The following is an 18,004-nucleotide window of genomic DNA, read 5'->3' on the forward strand; positions in this document are numbered from 1 at the left end:
CAGCGAGGTTTGAAAAACCCTTCTTAACTAAAACTGGGCAGCACTGAAGTGTTTTCATCATTGTCCATTCAGAGAGAGAGGAGATGGAGTGACTCAGAATTTGAAAGCCCATTTTTCTCCCCCACCTTTCAGAAAAAGGCACCTGGCCCTTGGATCTCTGAATGCACCTGCACTCAACCCCCCTTCACACTCCCTTTCATCCTTGTTTTTCTCTTTCAAAGCCCGAGTTGATTTTGAAATTAAAATGGCTATTCTCCCATCAATGAACCTCAAAGTTGCATCTCCCTTCTCCTGTTCCTCTTCTCCAGTCCAGCTTTCACATCTCCTTAGGATTCTGTTATTTCCCATGCATTTGCTTTGAAGGATTTTCCAATAAGGACAGCAGGAAAAGTTTCTTAAGGGTCTTTTATCACAAATTCCTTTTGGTTTCATGCCTCAGGATTCTTCCAAGGGGGACCAGTGACCTATGCTTAAGCAGACGTGAAGAAAGCACACTTTACAAGCAAGTCACAGCTGGCTACACGCACAAATCAGGTCCTCTATCCCTGCAGCCTCCTTCAGGAAACATGATGTGTTTCCCAATGGACAAAACTAGACCATGCTTAGACCCAGTGTAATTCTGTTGGCCTCAATGTAGTTACCAGGGAAACTATAATGTAGACAACTTTTCTACACTGAAATAAAGGTTTTCTCAGCTGTCTTACTTATATTGCACAGACTATTCTTTCTAACCAGGCAGAAAGTGGATGATTTTCTCATTACTTCCGTGAGAGATTCAAGAAAGAAGTTCACAGGATGATTATAGGCAAGTGGATTATAGGCACATGCTTGCAGCTGCATCATGAGGTTGTTGCAAAGCACATGTGCACAGAGAACCTCTGAAAACAACCCGTCACATGACATCCTTGTTCTTCCATTGCTCCACAGACAATGCCAGGAAAACATCTTTCCTTAGGAGAGTTCTGATAGAAGCTGTCACAGGAGACACACTTTCAGTGTACATAAGTTAAGGTCTGATTTTCAAAGGCTGCATGCACCATATGTCTTCCTTATATACCTACATCCCAAATCACTTGCAGATCATTCCAACATCTCTTCTTTAAAGAGACGTGGTATTCGACTAAGTAATTTAAAAATGTTTTGGAAATGCTACCAAGGCTCTCAGCTGACATTGCTCTGCTGTTAGAACTAGCAGTGCAGAGGAATGATCATAACAAATGCTTAGAAAATATGACTGCAGATGTTCACTGCCATGTTAAATACAGGCAGGCAGAAAGAAATTCTCTCAAAGGGAAATTATTCTTTACTCCAAGAGGAGGGTCAGGAATGCAAAGTGAAGGCTATGCTACACAATCCTCTCTGCCATATTCAGCACCAAAAGAGGATTGCAGAACAGAAAGAAGAAAATCACAACCCTCACAGGTTAACTAGGACTGTCCCAGAGGTATAAATCATAGGCTTTTAATTGCACCTCTGGATTCCTATGCATATCAAGAGACCAGTGCCAGAGATGTTTCTTTTTGCCTTGTCCTCCCAGACCAAGCCTTTATTGGGGTTCTACCCACCAGTGGTAACAGCCTCTGCCCTGCCAACCTTCTCTCGGAGGTGGCAGTTCCACCTGTCTTTCCCCCAGAGTCTTCTGAAACAAATGGGTTCTTAATTATGTTAATTATACCTTTAGCCATCCATGTGCTTATTTTAGATGTGTGATTAGAGTCCATTACATGGTATAGTTTTCCCAGTTTTCCTTGTGCGAAGCAAATCTGACACTTGATGTGTGAAGCTTTCCATGGCTTGATTCTCTTGCACAGTTGTTAAATGCAATGAATGTTTTCACTCATTGAAAAGCTGGTGCTCCTGATGCCTCTCTGTGCAAGACCTGCCTGCCCCAGGATGGCCTGTGACTCTGATTTCATGGACAAATGGATTTCCTCAGGTAACCCCACGACCTTGGGTTGAGCAACATCTGGTGAATAGTGAAAAAGTCTCTCTGATGCTTGTGAGAAGTGATACAAATTAGCATCCTCCAGTCTGCTGCTGCTTTTCTGTCTAAATAATATTTTACAGGTAAAGTTTCTGCTGAGAAGCAGTGGGATTTTCTCAGTAGCTGCCTAAATCATGTCATCATCTTTGGTTTACACCGAGTGAGTGCTTGAGACAGAAACTGCTTCTGTGTGTGCAGTGCCACTGCTTCTGAATGATGAATGACCCCAAGTTTCCCACAACTCCCCTTCGTGTGCTCTGCTTGGCCTCCCCACAATTTGCATTTATGCAGAGTGTTTTACATGATCTCTCTTGCTCTTTGCAGCTCACTGGAGAGTCTCTTTCTTCAGGAGCTTAAAAATTCTCCCTGAATAGAAATCAGTAGAGAAGGTATTTGCATGTAACTAAGCATGTCAGGAAGAGATCTCAGTGTTTTCCCAATGTTAAGGATTCTGCTACATTCTTCTCCCTAAGACACACGTCCTATTTTTCCAGACTATTTTCTCAGTCCCATGGCAGTGCAGGTGGTTCAGGATAGCTGAGAGGCTCCTGATGTCTTGTCTTCACTGGCCTTAGTATAGAGTCGATGACCATATTTTTCATTATCATAAATCTTTACTGTGACACGTGAAGTTCTGCAAGTGAAACATCCAGTACAAAAGTCTTTTCCAAAGTTTTGCTTTGTATTTGATACCACCTGTCACTGACATTAATGGGATTTGGTTGGCCAAGGGTCTTTTAAGCAAAAGATGTGTTTCTCAGGTTATTTTACAGAAATGGTAATGTGCTTTGCAGCTTCTCCCACCTCTTGGTCCTTTCCTTGGTCATGTGAGTTTGCTATGGGGGATGACTTTCATGGATCCAAGTGCCAGTTCAGGAGAAACCTGTAGCTGTGAAAATCCCCTCTGTCATGCTGGTAAAATGACACAGATTTCACCTAAGACTTGTTAGGAAACTCTTGAATTCCACTTTGTTTCTGCTGAAGTTTATGCTTGGTAGCCAACTCCCTGGCTGATATTTTGTATTTTGGGTCACATTCACACAGGGCCTCCAGGTCTACCATAGGTTTGTTAGAGCAGTGGGGCAGAGTGATGTTCTCCCCCATCCCCACCATTCACCTTGCTCAGTGGCATGGATGCCTTCACCTCCCCTGGGAGGGAACTGGCCTCTACAGCTGCCTGCAGCCCCAATTTAACAAGTATCACCTCTCTGCAGAAGCTCCATCTGGGCACACTAGCTAGATGCACTTCATGTAAACTGTTTGTTCCACCACCCACAGCGAGCGATTCGCACAGAAGTTTCACCAGAAACCATAAAATTGCAAACCATAGGTCCAGATCTCGCCATCTGTCACAGCTCTGCCTTCCTGCTCCCCAGACAACACAGTCTCCCACTGGGTTTAAAAGATCTCAAGCTTAAACTTGTTTGTTTGGGATTTTTCACAAAACCTGGTGCTCAGAGGCACTGAGGAAATTAAAAATGTGGTAACTCTTATCATTTATTGCCCTCACAATGCAGACAGGATTAGAGCTGTTCTAATGACAGGGAAGAAATGGTAATATTCCCCCTGACATTAAGTAGGCCTGACCAAAGCTCTGAGCTCAATGGAACAGAACATTAATGTGAAAAGGGAAAATAAAAACCCTACAAGAAATGACTGTAGCAAAGAGCCTCCAAGGGAGGCACTTAAGCCCACAAAAGCCAGCACTCTCAGATGTCAAAGGATCTTGTCATTCTGCACCGAACTCAGCCCTTGCTGAGATGTTAAATGGAGTTTCAAAACCGTTGTTGCTTTCACAGACCAAAGGTGAATACAATATGCAAGCAGGTAGCAAAAAAGGGTTGTGCTCTAGAGGTTAACCCTTGTGTGCTGAGTGTAGTTTGCTGGGTCGTGCCTCCCTGCTCCTCTTTTCAGAAAACTAATGGCTCCAGTGTCTGCAGAAAAGATGGCACTTTTGGGGCAGCGATGGCACATGTAGGTTTTGGAGCATCTGCCTTGCTAACTCAGCAGATACCTGTAACGTAGCCCTGAAAATTTATAGAAAACGTGCATGTTTATAAATAATGTGTCAGCTGGTGGGTTTAGGTACTGCTTCCCACTTCAAGCCCCCAGAGACATGATGCTCTGTCCTGTCTGTGAGACATTCTGTTTCAAGAAGCTTTGTCCTGGATAAGTTCAAATTCTTCCTTCTTTGCCCAGACCAGTGAGACTGGTGCAGAGGGGAGCTTGGTAGTGCTTTCCCCACACAATATACACTGTGCTTTTTGTCTGCTGCCCTTTATTTTTAAGTGAGCAAGGAGTCAAATAATGTCAGAAAGGCCAACAATAGCTTACAACAAGAGGAAAACCTCATCTGTGCCCTCTGACAGCCAGCCTCCCTCCTAGACTGGCAGATATTTTAAGGTAGACACACAAACGACATCCTCACTACCAAAAAGATCAACCAGGTTAGGGAAAATTCTCCTGATTCTCAATTTAGTTCCCTCCTTATCCTTTGTTTTACTTTCTGTGGTGAACCAGTCATATAATTTCTCTTCTCTCTGCTGGGAAGGTGATTCTCCACTCTGAGGAGGCTGTTCAGTGGCTTTATTGCTATTCCACATGTATATATTACAGTACCTCACAGAGGTCTTGCAGCCCTGTGCCAGGCATCTTACAAACACATGCAGGGCGACAGTTGCATCTATAGAGGGTTCCCAGGTACCCAGGGATAACAGGATAAGTGTAATTCCAAGCCAATTAGAATTAATAACAATGCCCACACAACCTATGTAGGTGTATGGGATATGGCATAATCCCTGTGTTTCTTTGAAGGGAACACACCCCTGGAGTTCAGAAAGGGGGTTGCTCAGGGCTTTTTCTTGTCAGTTAAAAAAAAAATCACTATCAAGAAAGAGAGTCAGTGTTTGAGGAAATATAAAGGTCTCTTTTCACATGCTTCCAAAGCAGGGAATAAAAGCTGGGCACACCAGGACCTACCCAATCTGACTTTACAGAGTTCAACACCAGCCTTCCCTGCCTGTTGCTGACTCTGCAGGCTGAGGAGCATTAGGGGCCTGATACCTGAGACCAGGAAACCCAGCACTTGTACTGGGATATAAATATGTGGCCAGAGCCAGTTTGGACACTGCAGAGGGTGTGCATGCATATGTGTGTGTGTTTTGTTAGGTTCTTTGACTGATTTGAGTAGGAAAATGCGGAAAGTTAACAAATGAAGTTGATACTTTGCAGCCTGTTGTTGAGAAAGTCTTAAAATTAGTTGGGTTAGTTCAGTGGCAGACAAGGATAAGGGTTTATACGCTGTAGCACTAAATGGTTAAAACTTGGAAATTTTAACTTGGAAATTTTTTTCCCGCTCCCAGCAGGAGTGGGAAAAAAAGTAGTGACAGGGAAAAAAGAGAAGGTGAGTAGATGCTCACCTCCAACTACCTGAGGAGAAGCAGGCTCAGGGCAACAAGTGTCAGGAATGTCACAAGGAACATGTCAGAGACTGAGACATCAGTTTTGCAAAAGCACAAACCAGAGCAAATTTTGGAATGCCTATGCACGTGTTCTATGAAGCAGGGGGACATGGGACCAAAACTGTATTTATCAGAATGAAGATTAGGAAAGGAGTTGTGGAGGTGGATGTTAACAGCCTCCTTCCCCAAGGGAAGCAACATTAACATTGGACTTCTCCAGAGCAAATTCACAGTCTGGTTTTTTCATTGCAACCTGGAACCAATTTCAAGATGGGCCCTTAGAAAATCCTCACCAGAACCTGAGGCTTGCACTGAAGACAGTCTAAGGCTTTCATGTCTGTGAACCAATATAATGCATTAGGGAAAGAAAAGAAACTATTGAAGACAAAATGCATTTCATCTCCAGTGAGATTTTCTCTATGTGACACGCTTTCTGCTACTGCTTATCTTCCCCCTCCTGCTTCTTACTCCCTTCTTTTTACTCTGTTTTAATAATTCAGCACTTCCAGCCCAGAATTAAACGTTGTGGTGAACTAAGAGCAGTGTGCTGTGTACTGTGTTAACGTGCTGGGGGTTTGGTGCTTTGTTCTTTTCCTCTATTGTTGTTCATACTTCCCAGCAGAATCTACACCGTGATCCTGTACTTAGTTTTCCTTGTATAGTACTTTCTTCAGAAAGACCAACATAACACAAAAGGCCATCTAATAAGGAAGCAAAAGCAAAATTGTTTCAACCCTCATCCCTCGCCTTCTTTTACAATATCACTGTCACTTTTTCATTTCTACTAATCTTGCTTTAATATTTATGTCTCTGCTTCAGACACAGAGAGTTCAATGAGGACAAATTATGAGTTTTCTATTTCATTGTAGAAGGTTAGATGAGAGCAGGGATTGCTGATCTTCCTGAGCCCATGGAGCCCATAGGAAAACCCATCTGCAGCTGAGGCCCTAGGAGGGACCACTCCTTCCTTCTAGGAGAGCTTCAGGGGAGCTCGAGATGAGGGTTGTGGGCAGGAGAGGGCAGCTGGTTTTGCAGAGCTCCTGCTGCTCCAAGGCACCCAGCATGGCCAGCATCTTCTGCTGGGTTCCTTCTGGACACGTTAAAAAGCCAGATTGCCCAGCAGACCTGCTGACAGTGTCAGACAGTTCTGTCACATATTTAAAGTCCCCTCCAAGCCAAGGCCTTCTATGATTCTATATGTTTAATGACATAATGTACCACAAAGAGATCTCAGAAGACTGTAACCCAGCTGGGTTTGTTTGCCTTACTTTTACAGATAGCTGTACCCCAGGAATGAGCCAGACTGGCAGGGAGAAAAACAGTCCCATTTTAAAAATGAGACAAGGTGGAGAGGTCAGATCCTCTGTTAGAGCTGAAAAATGCAGAGTTGTTTCCAGGCACCAGAGCCCTTCTGCACGTCTTTACTGTTTTAACGTTATGAAATCAGGGAGTGTCGTGGAAAAGCTGTGGCTCTGGTATGGGACACTGGAGAGATGAAGGCAGTAAACAGCAAGAACTTTACACAGCTTGAGAGCATGGAATCAGTGCTTCCAGCTCAGAAATTGGTCTTATTTGGGGTCTATATGAGCGTGGTCTAAAGCACACTCTCTGACCCAAGGGACTGGAGCAGATGGGCTCACAGAAAGGCAGTCGCCTTCCTTTGTCTCACAAGCAAAGATCCAAGTCATGATTAGATATCAAACCTGAAACAGAGATGGCACTGGACCCATTCTCCCTCACACATAATCTGATGGTAGCCACAGGACCCTCCTCAGCCAAACTGTCCCAATTAGATCAATAACCTAAGTCTACTCACAGAAGAAATGGGCTTCTGCGAAGTCTGAATGCTGCTTCAGATGGGCATCACGTTCTCTCCAGTGGTGTCTCTATGTTCTTTCAGCAGGTTTGAAGGCTACCCAGAAAATACAGCTGTTAAATGACATCTTATTTAAGGATGTATCCTTATTTAAGGACCCATCCAAGTCTGTGACCCCAAATGTCAGCAGACACATGCCTACATCTCCTTTGGGTTCTTGTCCAGGACCCATTTAAAGATGCTTGTGATCTCAGTGTGTTCTGTGTAGGGGATTTGCATCTCATTCCTATTAAAAGTGCTCAGAAATAGTTTGTGTTGACTGTAAACCCTTCAATATATTTAATTCTTGGTTTTATACGACTCAACAAAATATTAGCATTCCCAAAGTAAAAATACTCTTAAAAACAAGCAAAGGAAGCGAGTAAAAGCTTGCCAAACATCTTGTTTTTCCTTCTTTCGTTTTTCAACAAGCTCAGTGACCTTATTAAGACCTTTGATATTTGGATTTTTTCTTCAATTTTGTAGTCACACTGGAAAAAAACTTCATTCAAAGACAGTAGCAGAAGAAGAAAAAGAGGTTTCAAGTTGTGAAGTACACAAGTGGAAGAGCTAAGACATTCAGCTGGTCCCTTTGACAGAGAGATTAAAGTCAACGTCCACTAACTATATTTTCCACTATCATAATTTTAATTCAAAAGTGGACTTAAATGACTAAGAGTCTATGTTGTTGATTTTTGGTGACAAAACCACCATGCTATTTCTGTTTCCTTAAACTCAGAAGCATGTGAGAAAGAAGTATCCCAAATTCAACTTGATCTCAAAGGAAGCTTATCATTTGTCAGTCAGGCAAACTAAGACTCACTTGTCAGGCAGGCAAACTTAACTAAAAAAGTTGAAGCTATTAGCATATGCAGTTATGAGCAGTTATTCAGTCATAGGTTATTGTTTAAATATGAGGGAAGGAAAGCAGATCTTTATGTAAAAATCAACATTACTTTCCAGCTTCCAGGATGATTAGAGCAGCAGTGCAGGAAAGTGATGGAAGGGAGTACATTTCTGTGTGGGGCATATCTGCTGTCAGCTAAATACATGAGTGGAACAATGGGGGAGTGTAGAATCTGTTTGGCTTTCCCCTGCTCAAAAAATCTGTGGGAACATGCTGTCGTTGGGATGTGCTGAAGAGATGAGCTCTGGCACCTACGCCACACTGGAGAACTGTGAGGACAAACATTTGGGAGGAAAGCTGAGCTGATCCTAATTGAAGCAGACACCAGTGCTCCCTCATTGAAACTCCACCAGCTTTGCCAACCTGATGTCAGGTTCTCCATCACTGTGTGAGGGTCGCCTCCAGGCAGGGCATGCTAAAAATTAATTATACATGCATATCCTCCCTCCTCTTTCCCACATGTGCACAGATACACTCCAAGTGAGCAAAGAAAAGCATGTGGGAACTGCTTCTTGACACCACTTTTGTCAGTGAGTATGTTTTGCTGCAAGTGAGGGTGTTGGTTCCGTGTCCCTGGAGGTTTGGACAGATGAAGATGATATTGGGGCTGCAGGCATTGCAGGGCTCATCATTAATAGTTCACAGAGGACAGTAAACTGAGCTGACTATTTTATTACAAAGTCTGGTCACACTCTTCTTCAAATTTTTAAAAAAACATTTCTTAATTTTGATGTGTGCTGGACTGGGTGGTTTCAAAGATTTCTTCTTATTTAGGAGTCTACATTTTCAGTTGCAATTTTCTTTCCCTGCCTGCTTGGGCTATGGGGAATAATTTGCTCACATCTGCAGCTCAGCATCATAGGAATGTCTTTCCTGGAGAGGGTGTGGTGTCCTCCTAGATGCTCTGACATTCTCCAGGGTCGGGAAGGCCTCTGAGATCTGGCAGGGACCATCTGGGGGTTTTGTCTCCCTTTGCAAGTGAGAACATGAGTCATTTGTGGGGAACATCTGGGGATATTTCATTTAATCAGGTTTTTTACTGCTCTTGTGGCTTTGGGTATTAGCACTGTCTCTGCTACTTCTGTTCTCTGACAGGGGCATGTAGCAGTTGAATCTCCCAAGAGTCAGCTAAGCCATATTATTGGCTGCCTCCAGGGGTAGCTGGGTGAAACTTAACGGTCCATGAGATACAACAAGTCAGTAGAAATGATCTAATGTCCCTTTCTAGTCTTAAACTCAGTGAAATGGTGAAAATTCTGCTTCTAAAGGAAATGGCAGATGAGCAGTTGCCAGGATCTCCTACCAGGCTTCTTCCCCAGCTGTGTCCATAGGGAACAGTTTCCTTTTTACAATCTTGTTTGCAGATTCTCAGCAGAATTGTACCATCTTCACTCCTGGAGACCAAATTTGAATTGCCATCCTTCTGTGCAGCCCATTTGCTCTTCCTCCTCTCTCAAATGCTGAGACTGTTTCAACCTCTCTTTGTGGTGACTGTTTCTGAGAGAAACTTTTTGGTTTATCTTCCTTAACCAAAACCTAAAAGAGATAACTGTTTTATCTGACACCTGCCTTTCACACAGGTCAGGTCAAACCTCCAGTTGCAAAACACGTATGACTCTCCTAAATGCAGTCTTGTTCATCTACTCTCTCTGGTTGAGAGCTATAGCCCAAAAAAAAAGTCTACCAGGAATTTTTATACACTCAAAACATCTCTTTTTCTTTCCTCTTCTGCAGAGAAAATGTGCAAATTAAAGTTGTGAGTATTGATGTATTTGTTGATGTACTTTTCTTTTTCTTGGAAGCATCTGCAAAGGTGGCCAGAGCTGCCTCTCTTCAGCTGCCAAGTAGGCGTCCTCTCCTGTGTGTACTATCAGCAAAATCAGTGTTTTTTCTCAGATTTATGTGCTTTACCTTGAATATTTCCATATGAAAAGAGAACCTTGAGAAAAAGTGCAGGACTAGAAATTCTGCAGTCTGGGAATTCCAAGAATGAGGGAAGCACAGATGCTTTTTCCTCATTTGAATTCAAGGACACACCATCTCCACGATGGCCACCTTCCCAGAGAGAGAGAGGGGAAGCCTCCCCTTCTTGCTCTACCACATCAGTCACTTTTTAACTAACTTACAAACTATTTTGATTTTTGCAGTAAGTTGGAATTGTTTTTAGTACAGTCTGATGAGGTCTCACCTCACCTGGCTGCAACAGGCACTGCAGAGTTGTGTCCAGAGAGCAGGTGGTTGTCACTGGGTTGTCTGTCCAGCATAGCCAGGTGACAATCAACCTGGACTGACACAAGAGAGCCTCGGTGAGAGAGCCTGTGCCTGAAGAAGGAGGGATATGGGGCGTCCATGGTGCCTGGTGTGGCGCAAACTGGGAATGTCCCAGCCACAAATCCCAACCTGATCAATTTTACAAGACTGATGAGGGTGAACAAAGTAGTAGTTATGGTTATCAGTCATTATGAACTATATTTTGCGAGGGTTTATTTAGAGGAAAACTAGTCTGTAATTAATTACAAATTCATCATAAGATAATAGCACAGGTACAGCCCAGAACTGATGTTCTCTGTCCTTTCCCATCGTGCAGCCAAGAGGTCACAAATAGCACATGCAAACTGTCACAGATGTCTTTATCTGCATCCAAGCAAACCCTCTTCACTCATGCTCACATCCTTGGATAGGCAAATATTTATACTGTTGCATTTCACCCAGATTCCTGCCTGCAGCTTGAGGCTGAACTGTTCAAATTCAGCTGCTAGAGCTGGTCATCAGGCTGACTGCTCTGCAGTCCTCTGCAGGAAAAGGTGATCTGTGGCCAGCTCTCCACAGGTAGTTGGCACAACACTTGCAAAGTGTGATGTTGTCACCAGCCAATTGGCCAGGAGAGCTCAACTTCTCAGACCTTCCATTCCAGCACGATCTTTATCCCTTTTATGTATTTTAAGCTTTTTAGAAAGCCATCAGTCAGAGGCTGGTGACAGCTCATCACTATAAAAACAAAAAGAGCTTAAAATATTTGCTTCCTCTACTTAAGGTTTGCAGTTCTTAGTAATATGTTATTAGGAAGTTGCAGAGCAGTCAAATGAGAACAGAATAATTAATAAATTTTCTTCATAAAGTGATTAAAGCAAATGTAAAGAAATTCCAATGATCTCTTAACATATTAAATAAAGAATTTAAAATAGCCCTGAGATTTACACAATTTTGCACCACTGCTTTTACATTATGGCAAGTTCAGTCCCAGAAAAGCAGCTGCAGGTCTCACTCTTCACTTTTCCAGATTAATTGACATAACAGTGTTTTTGTTTTTCTTTGGGTGATAACCCTCAGCAAGTCTTTTTTTTCTCCAAATTATCTGCCTTGCCCATGGCCCCTCATAGCTTGCAAATACAAAGTGAGTGAGGGTTCTTTGCAAACTTACTAATGATAAAGCATGTTCCTTCTCCCAGTTGTCTTTGATGCAATCTGTTTCAAATGCTGGGGCTGATGATGTCTCAGAACAGTGTAGGAGGGATGCCTGAGCGTGACTGAGACACAGAGTTAAAAAAAAATAAAATCTAAAAAATGAGAGATTCCTTTTAGATAGAAAATAAAATTCAAGGAAGCCATACCTTGTTTGAAACAAAACAAGCCATCTAAGTTTATTGTCTGGATTATTAATTGTGCTGGATTGTTTAGCTGTCCCGAAAATGTCTCTTTAATCATTCAGTGAGTCTGAAGCCTGGGTCTCCCAAGACCACGTTCTGATCTCTCACATATGGTATATCACACCGTTCATTAGACCCACTGGTCCAGTCACATGGAAATGATGTTCAGACTGTTTCTATCCATATCTGCTACTTTTCTTCCTGAATGTGTCAGTCTCATGATGAGGGCAGTGACTCCAGCTGACACAGACACAATTGCTGATTGCAAAGAGAGACACTGCTGTGAAAATAAAGAGAAGCGGGGGTTATTTTTGTCATGGTTCAGGCTTTGTGAGGCATCCCTGCCCTGCAGAACTACAGATTCCTTTGTGGGAGGAAAATTCTGAGATCACAGGTGCTAATGAGCGAAAAGAGGATGGGTGACCCTGGGAACAAACTGAAGGACTGGGATGCCCAAAACCTGAGCTGAACTCCAAGATGAAGGAAAAAGTTCCATCTGTGTCGTGAGATTCAGTCCTCGGCTCTCAGCACTGTGCTGTTCCAAAAGCACAAGTGCTTTGTTTTGGTGGTGAGATGGGAGAAGGGATTTGCTTTGCACAGTGGGAAGAAGGATTTCTTGCTCTTCCCTCTGAATATTTGATGGTGGCAGTAAGAGAAGTGAGGAACAAGGCAATCTTATCCAGGATGGGTGTAAGCCAGTCAGGTGAAGACCCTCACTGCTGAAGGGACAGAGCTCAGAGGGAGCACAGCTATGGATGCAATAACTCATATTTAGGAGCTTGTTTCCAGCTACACACGCAGAAGGCTCAGTACTGATGGCTACCAGCAGGAACCAGGTCAGGGGATTTCCAAGCAGTGCAGAGCACTTGCCCGGGGACCCCAGAATGTCGCATCCAACTCCTCAGCCTGCACTTGGTTGGGGAGGGCAGGCAAATGATGTGTGAAGTGTTGAGTCAGTATAAATGTCACAGCCAAAGGTCTTCAGAGTCAGAGTGACAACAGGAGGAGACATTAGTGTCAGGAGTTCTGACACAGAAAAAGTGCTGTCACTGCCACCACCTCCGCCTTGGAGATTTATTGATGGTAACTTGGGATGTGCCATAAACAGAGGTGATATTAAATGAGTCTGACTGTCTCAGGGGCTAAGTTTTACAACCTAAAGTGTGAACTCTCTCTGTCTCACTGAGATCCTAAGGCATTTTTCCAGCAGCTCCCAGGATATCATTAAGTGCTCTCCAGAGAAGGGCTCCAACACAAGAGAGCCCTCCCTGTGCAGCACAACACCAGCTGCTGAGGACAGACACAGATATCTGCCAGGGAACTCCTGATGGAGATCTCCCAGGATACTGCTGCTACCTCGCTGAGCACACAGCCTTCCCCACCATGGCTTCATGAGGAAACCAGAAATTGCCAGGCAGGTTATCCCAAGTACCAACACACTCTGGTGTCAGAGGCTCTGACCTCAGTGTCAGCAGCTCATGCTGCAGAAAAACCTCCCTGTAGCTGTGCTGTGACTGCGTTGAACCTGGCCAGCCTTTGCTGAGATGCCCTCTCAGAATGGTCTCTGCAGCTTCAGAGGTCAAACCCATAGTTTCCTTCTGGAGTCACTGGCCACAAAGGGCTGTGCTATCGTGCAAATGTTTTCCTTCTGCTCTGTAAATGCATCTGGGGCTGCAATAGCCCCTTTCTGCTGAGGAGTTCCCATGTTCAGATAACACATTTTATCCCAGAAGAAGCAAAATCTTCAGCAGAGCTCTGGGGATGCCCATTTCATTCTTTTCTGTAACTTCTGCCTATCAAAGGTAAAGCAGGTCTGTGGAGACCAAGGGCAGAGCACCACATGGTCACAAGTTCTGTTCTTCACAGGTTCCTTCATCGACTCATGGGCCTGGGGTAAAATTATTTTGTCAGGAGAGCTCACAGCTTATTTTGGGGAAAAGGTTTATTTTGGTGAAATTCCTGAGAAGCCTCCTTGCCCTTCTGCCCTCATGACTTTTCTCTCTGCTCCTCCAGTCTGCTCGCAGTTCTCCAAGGGCGTTTATGCCATCTTTGGATTTTATGAGAGGAGGACTGTCAACATGCTCACGTCTTTCTGCGGGGCTCTCCACGTCTGTTTCATAACACCAAGCTTCCCTGTCGAAACATCCAACCAGTTTGTCCTCCAGCTCCGCCCAGAGCTCCAGGATGCCCTCATCAGTGTCATCGAGCACTACAGCTGGCAGAAGTTTGTGTACATTTATGATGCTGACCGGGGTAAGTCACAAGTATGTGGGAGGGTTACCAGACAGTTAAACATGGTGCTCTAGGTGGAGACCTGGCCTCCAGAAATCCTCTTACTGTGGATTTCTGGAAGCTGAGAGGATACCTAAAGGAAGGGTCATCCTGTGCCTTCCCTGTTCTCTATTCCTTTCATAAATATCCATTTCTGCTGAAGGTGAGGATTGATCTACATGAAGCATCAGCCTGATCCAGTTTGAGCCCCATCAACATGAGGGAAATACTTGATGTGTAGGTGGTTTGAAATGGTGAAATTGTTTATATTCAATGTCCCATATTGAACTGGTCTGTCAAACTTAAGGACATTGAGTCCCAAGTTTATAAACATGAATGACTTCACCCAAACCCACAGTCAGGTGTGAAATATGTGTCTGTAAATAGCTTGAAAACCTCCAAGTCCTCTGTGTTAGCACATGTCAGTTGTCTATGTAAAACAATAAAACCTTTGTTGGGTTCTTGAAGTTATTATCTAATTTTCTGAACCACAAATAAGGCTAGTGAGCTCATTGCTCTGTGATTCAGTTTTCTCAGCTCTCAGATGCCTTTAAAGCTCCAGGCTTGGAGGCTGGAAGCCAAACAGACTTGTGGAGGACAGGGTGGAGGTAAAGGTGATTCACAGCTCTGTCCTGGAAGTTATTGTTATCCCTTGAAGGGACAGGATGACCTTTAGAGACAAGAAGAAGGTATAAAAGCGTCACTCTTTCTGTTGTCATGCATCATGAATATCCCAAAAGGACTGCAACAGACAGAGCTGTCTAGTAGGATTCCAGAGCAGTGCTATGTGAATCTCCCCTGGAAGGCTGTGCATGTAATTTAGGCAACATAATTTTAAAAATAATGGTTTTCCTTCTGACGACAGAGAGAATGATGCTGAATACAATTGTGTGTTTTGATTGCTGAGGGTGTCCCTAACTCTAGGAGAATACAGCCTAAACAGATCAAAGACAAGAAGGAAACTATGGCCAAAAGAAATCAAGTTGTTTGGGTCGTGACAGACAGGAAAATGGGGATTAGAGTTCTTATCTGAATCCCACAGCAGGGTCTGATCAACGAGACTGATCTGCTGATTACAAAGGAAAACTAGGCCTGCAATCATCTGCACTAGGACAGAAAAAGTAGCGCTCATTAATTCTAGCCCAGCTGAGTTTGGGTAAAATCTAGACTATTAGCTGCTCTCTGTTGTTCTGCTTCACTCTTGTGTCTTTGACTTCAGCCTGGCCTGAGGCAGCTACACAGGCTGTCAGGAGGATGGAAAGATGTCACCACACAACTAAAACCTGGCTCTTCCCCCTCTCTTCCCATCACAGGGTTGTCAGTCCTACAGAAAGTGCTGGACACTGCAGCTGAGAAGAACTGGCAGGTGACAGCTGTCAACATCCTGACAACAACAGAAGAGGGCTATCGAATGCTCTTCCAGGAGCTGCAGAAGAAGAAGGAAAGGCTGGTGGTGGTGGACTGCGAATCTGAGCGGCTGAACATCATCCTTAACAAGGTCGTGCTGGTTTGGGCCGTCTGGGAGGGGTCTTGCACATGGAAGAGGAAGGGTTGTTTCTCCTGGAGAAGTTCTCCTTCCCATTCTTGTCTGATCCATGTCTCACTGTGGCTTTCACTGGATGGGGTGTGTGTGCACTGCAGCAGGCTGCTGAGCTTGCAGACACTTCTCCGCTGTGTTATTGTGGAAACTGTAAAGCTATATAAATACCAGAAGCTCTCATGTATTCAGGTCAAGTGAGCCCCACTGTTCCATGTTCCCCACTTGTCTGACTTCTTTGCTGAGCCTTTTTACACCTCCTTACTCCCCAGTGAGCTTGCTTTGCGCTAATTCCTCCAAGCAGGGTTTCACAAGACCTGTCACCTCCTGATTCTGCTGAGTTTTCCCACAGTTTTCCCACCTCCTGTGAGTTAGGGTGGAGGTGTGAATTGGCCCTGCCAGACTTCTGGTCCTCCAGCCTCCATGTGCTGCACCAAATTCTCACACCTGTGCCAGCAGGACAGAGATGGAGAAGCTTTATGGTACATCTGTGGCAGGAGCATTGTCTCCATATCAGGTTAGGGCTCACCATCATCCCAGGGCCTCCAGGCTATAGGAGGTTTGGATATTTCCAGCTCTTCTCATGCCTTGCAGTAAGAGACACGTTCATTCACAACCATCTCCTGGATGCTTTGTCAGCTCGTGGCCACGTGCCAATGGGGTGTGCAGTAGAGGACTCAGCAGGTAGCTTGTGTGCCCTGCCTTACTCATCTTCAATCTAGATAGGTCAGCCACTAGTGCAGACTCAAATTTCCCCTATCTTCTTTGCGCCGTGCCTTCCTTAAATGCTTTGCCTCAGTCCTGAATATGGAGTTCCATGGACAGGAGACAAATGCAAGCCCATAGACAGGTTCAGCCCACACTTCTGCCCCCTCTTCAACTCCAGCCACAACAGCTTTCTCCCTCACACCTACATCCAAGTCCTCCTCCACCACCAGGGCTCCAGTCCCACGCAGCTTAGAAAGGATCCCTCAGTGCCACGCAGCCGCTGCACTGCAATTCCCACTGTTGTATTCCTCATAATCAGCTCACTCTTACCTCGTGTTTCACACGTCTCCCTGTCTAAGGCACCTGTCATCTCCCGTCTCACACTTCAGCTGCTCGCTGTCTGGGGCAGGGACTGACATTTCACCAGCTGCACGGCTCAGCGACGAGCACAATCCATCCTTGTTGGATGTCTCTGGGTGCTGCTCTGTTATATGTAATAACGGAGCAAATAGCAGGTTTTAACCTCAAAGTAAAGGTCGCGTTCATGAAAGAGAAAACAGATTATTTCATAGGGTAGTCTTCTCTCTGACCACGGAACAGCTGCAGTTGAAAAAAATTTTTGATGGGATCTAGGCAGTAAATTTGACTTTTCTGCAAGTTTTGCTACATGGTGTATCAGATTTCTAGGGTTAATAGTGTTGGGCTTTTAAGCCTGTTTTGTCTAACAGGAAGTTAAGTTCTGTAGTCAAATATTATCTAGTTCTCCCAATACAAACAGGAAAATAAGTCTTTTTTCAAACTTCCTCACATAAACTTAGATGTAAGAAAAGCTATCTGTAAGAACATTAAAAATCCAGATATTATGATTATTTGTCTTGCAATGCTATAAAAAATATCAATTCCCATGCAGAAGAGATACAATGTTGTGTTTTCCTACAATAAAGACAGAGCAATTCCCACAGACGTCTGTGCCTGGGAGGTGACTCTCCAGTGAGGAATAGGTCTGAGAACAACTTTTTCAGACCTGTGTAGTCCATTTTCATCCTTTTTTTCATTTTTGTTCCAAATCCACCAGGATTTCTGAGAGCAAGGGGAGTTATCCCAGTGTGAGCAGGGGATGCCTGGTTTTTCACAGCATGAGGTGACTGGAGGGATTCAAAGGTTGAGTTCAGCTCATTGTCACGTGGAATTCGGCTGGGACTGTAACTTGAACTGCCAGCCAGTCTCTCAGCTCACCACGCCAGCATCCTCTCTGGGAATGTTCTGTGCTGTCTGCCCTGTTTCTCTGAGTGTCTGAGGTGCTCAAGGAGCTTTTATCCTCTTCCCTGACAAGCCTGTCTCTGTCTCTCGGTGGCTGTGGATTTGTGCTCCCCGGTGAACGGGAGAGCTGGGGACGGCTGTTTAGCATCAGTGCCTCTCACATGCACACTGGTGCTTGCACACACTTTTCATTTCTTCTCTGTACACATGACACAAATAACACCACTTACTCCAGCACGGCAGTCCTCGCGTTCTGGTAGCTGTGGAGGAGCCAGTGCTCCCTGTGTTAATGAAACATGGGAAAATGACCTGATTTCTTTCTGGGAGATTTCTTTGTGTCATGTCTCAAGGGTATGATTTATCTTTGCCAAGGT

At 44.4% G+C, this 18,004-nt stretch overlaps 1 protein-coding gene across 8 annotated transcripts in view; it reads left to right on the plus strand.

The window, feature by feature from the left end:
• Nucleotides 1-18,004, plus strand: part of GRIA1 (glutamate ionotropic receptor AMPA type subunit 1) — a 121,366-nt gene that overhangs the window by 43,201 nt on the left and 60,161 nt on the right. For 5 of the 8 annotated variants that reach the window (XR_001877965.1, XM_017834792.1, XM_017834799.1 and 2 more), the window contains exons 4-5: nucleotides 13,868-14,107; nucleotides 15,439-15,626. Coding sequence is in view for 7 of the 8 variants with exons in the window: in XM_017834792.1 (XP_017690281.1) it covers nucleotides 13,868-14,107; nucleotides 15,439-15,626 (428 nt within the window). In the remaining variant the exon portion in view is untranslated. The remainder of the gene's footprint in view (nucleotides 1-13,867; nucleotides 14,108-15,438; nucleotides 15,627-18,004) is intronic. The other 3 variants (XM_017834793.1, XM_017834798.1, XM_017834796.1) reach the window with 1 other exon arrangement.

The sequence above is a fragment of the Lepidothrix coronata genome, unplaced genomic scaffold, assembly GCF_001604755.1.
Source record: "Lepidothrix coronata isolate B3197 unplaced genomic scaffold, Lepidothrix_coronata-1.0 Scaffold240, whole genome shotgun sequence".
Classification (NCBI taxonomy): domain Eukaryota; kingdom Metazoa; phylum Chordata; class Aves; order Passeriformes; family Pipridae; genus Lepidothrix; species Lepidothrix coronata.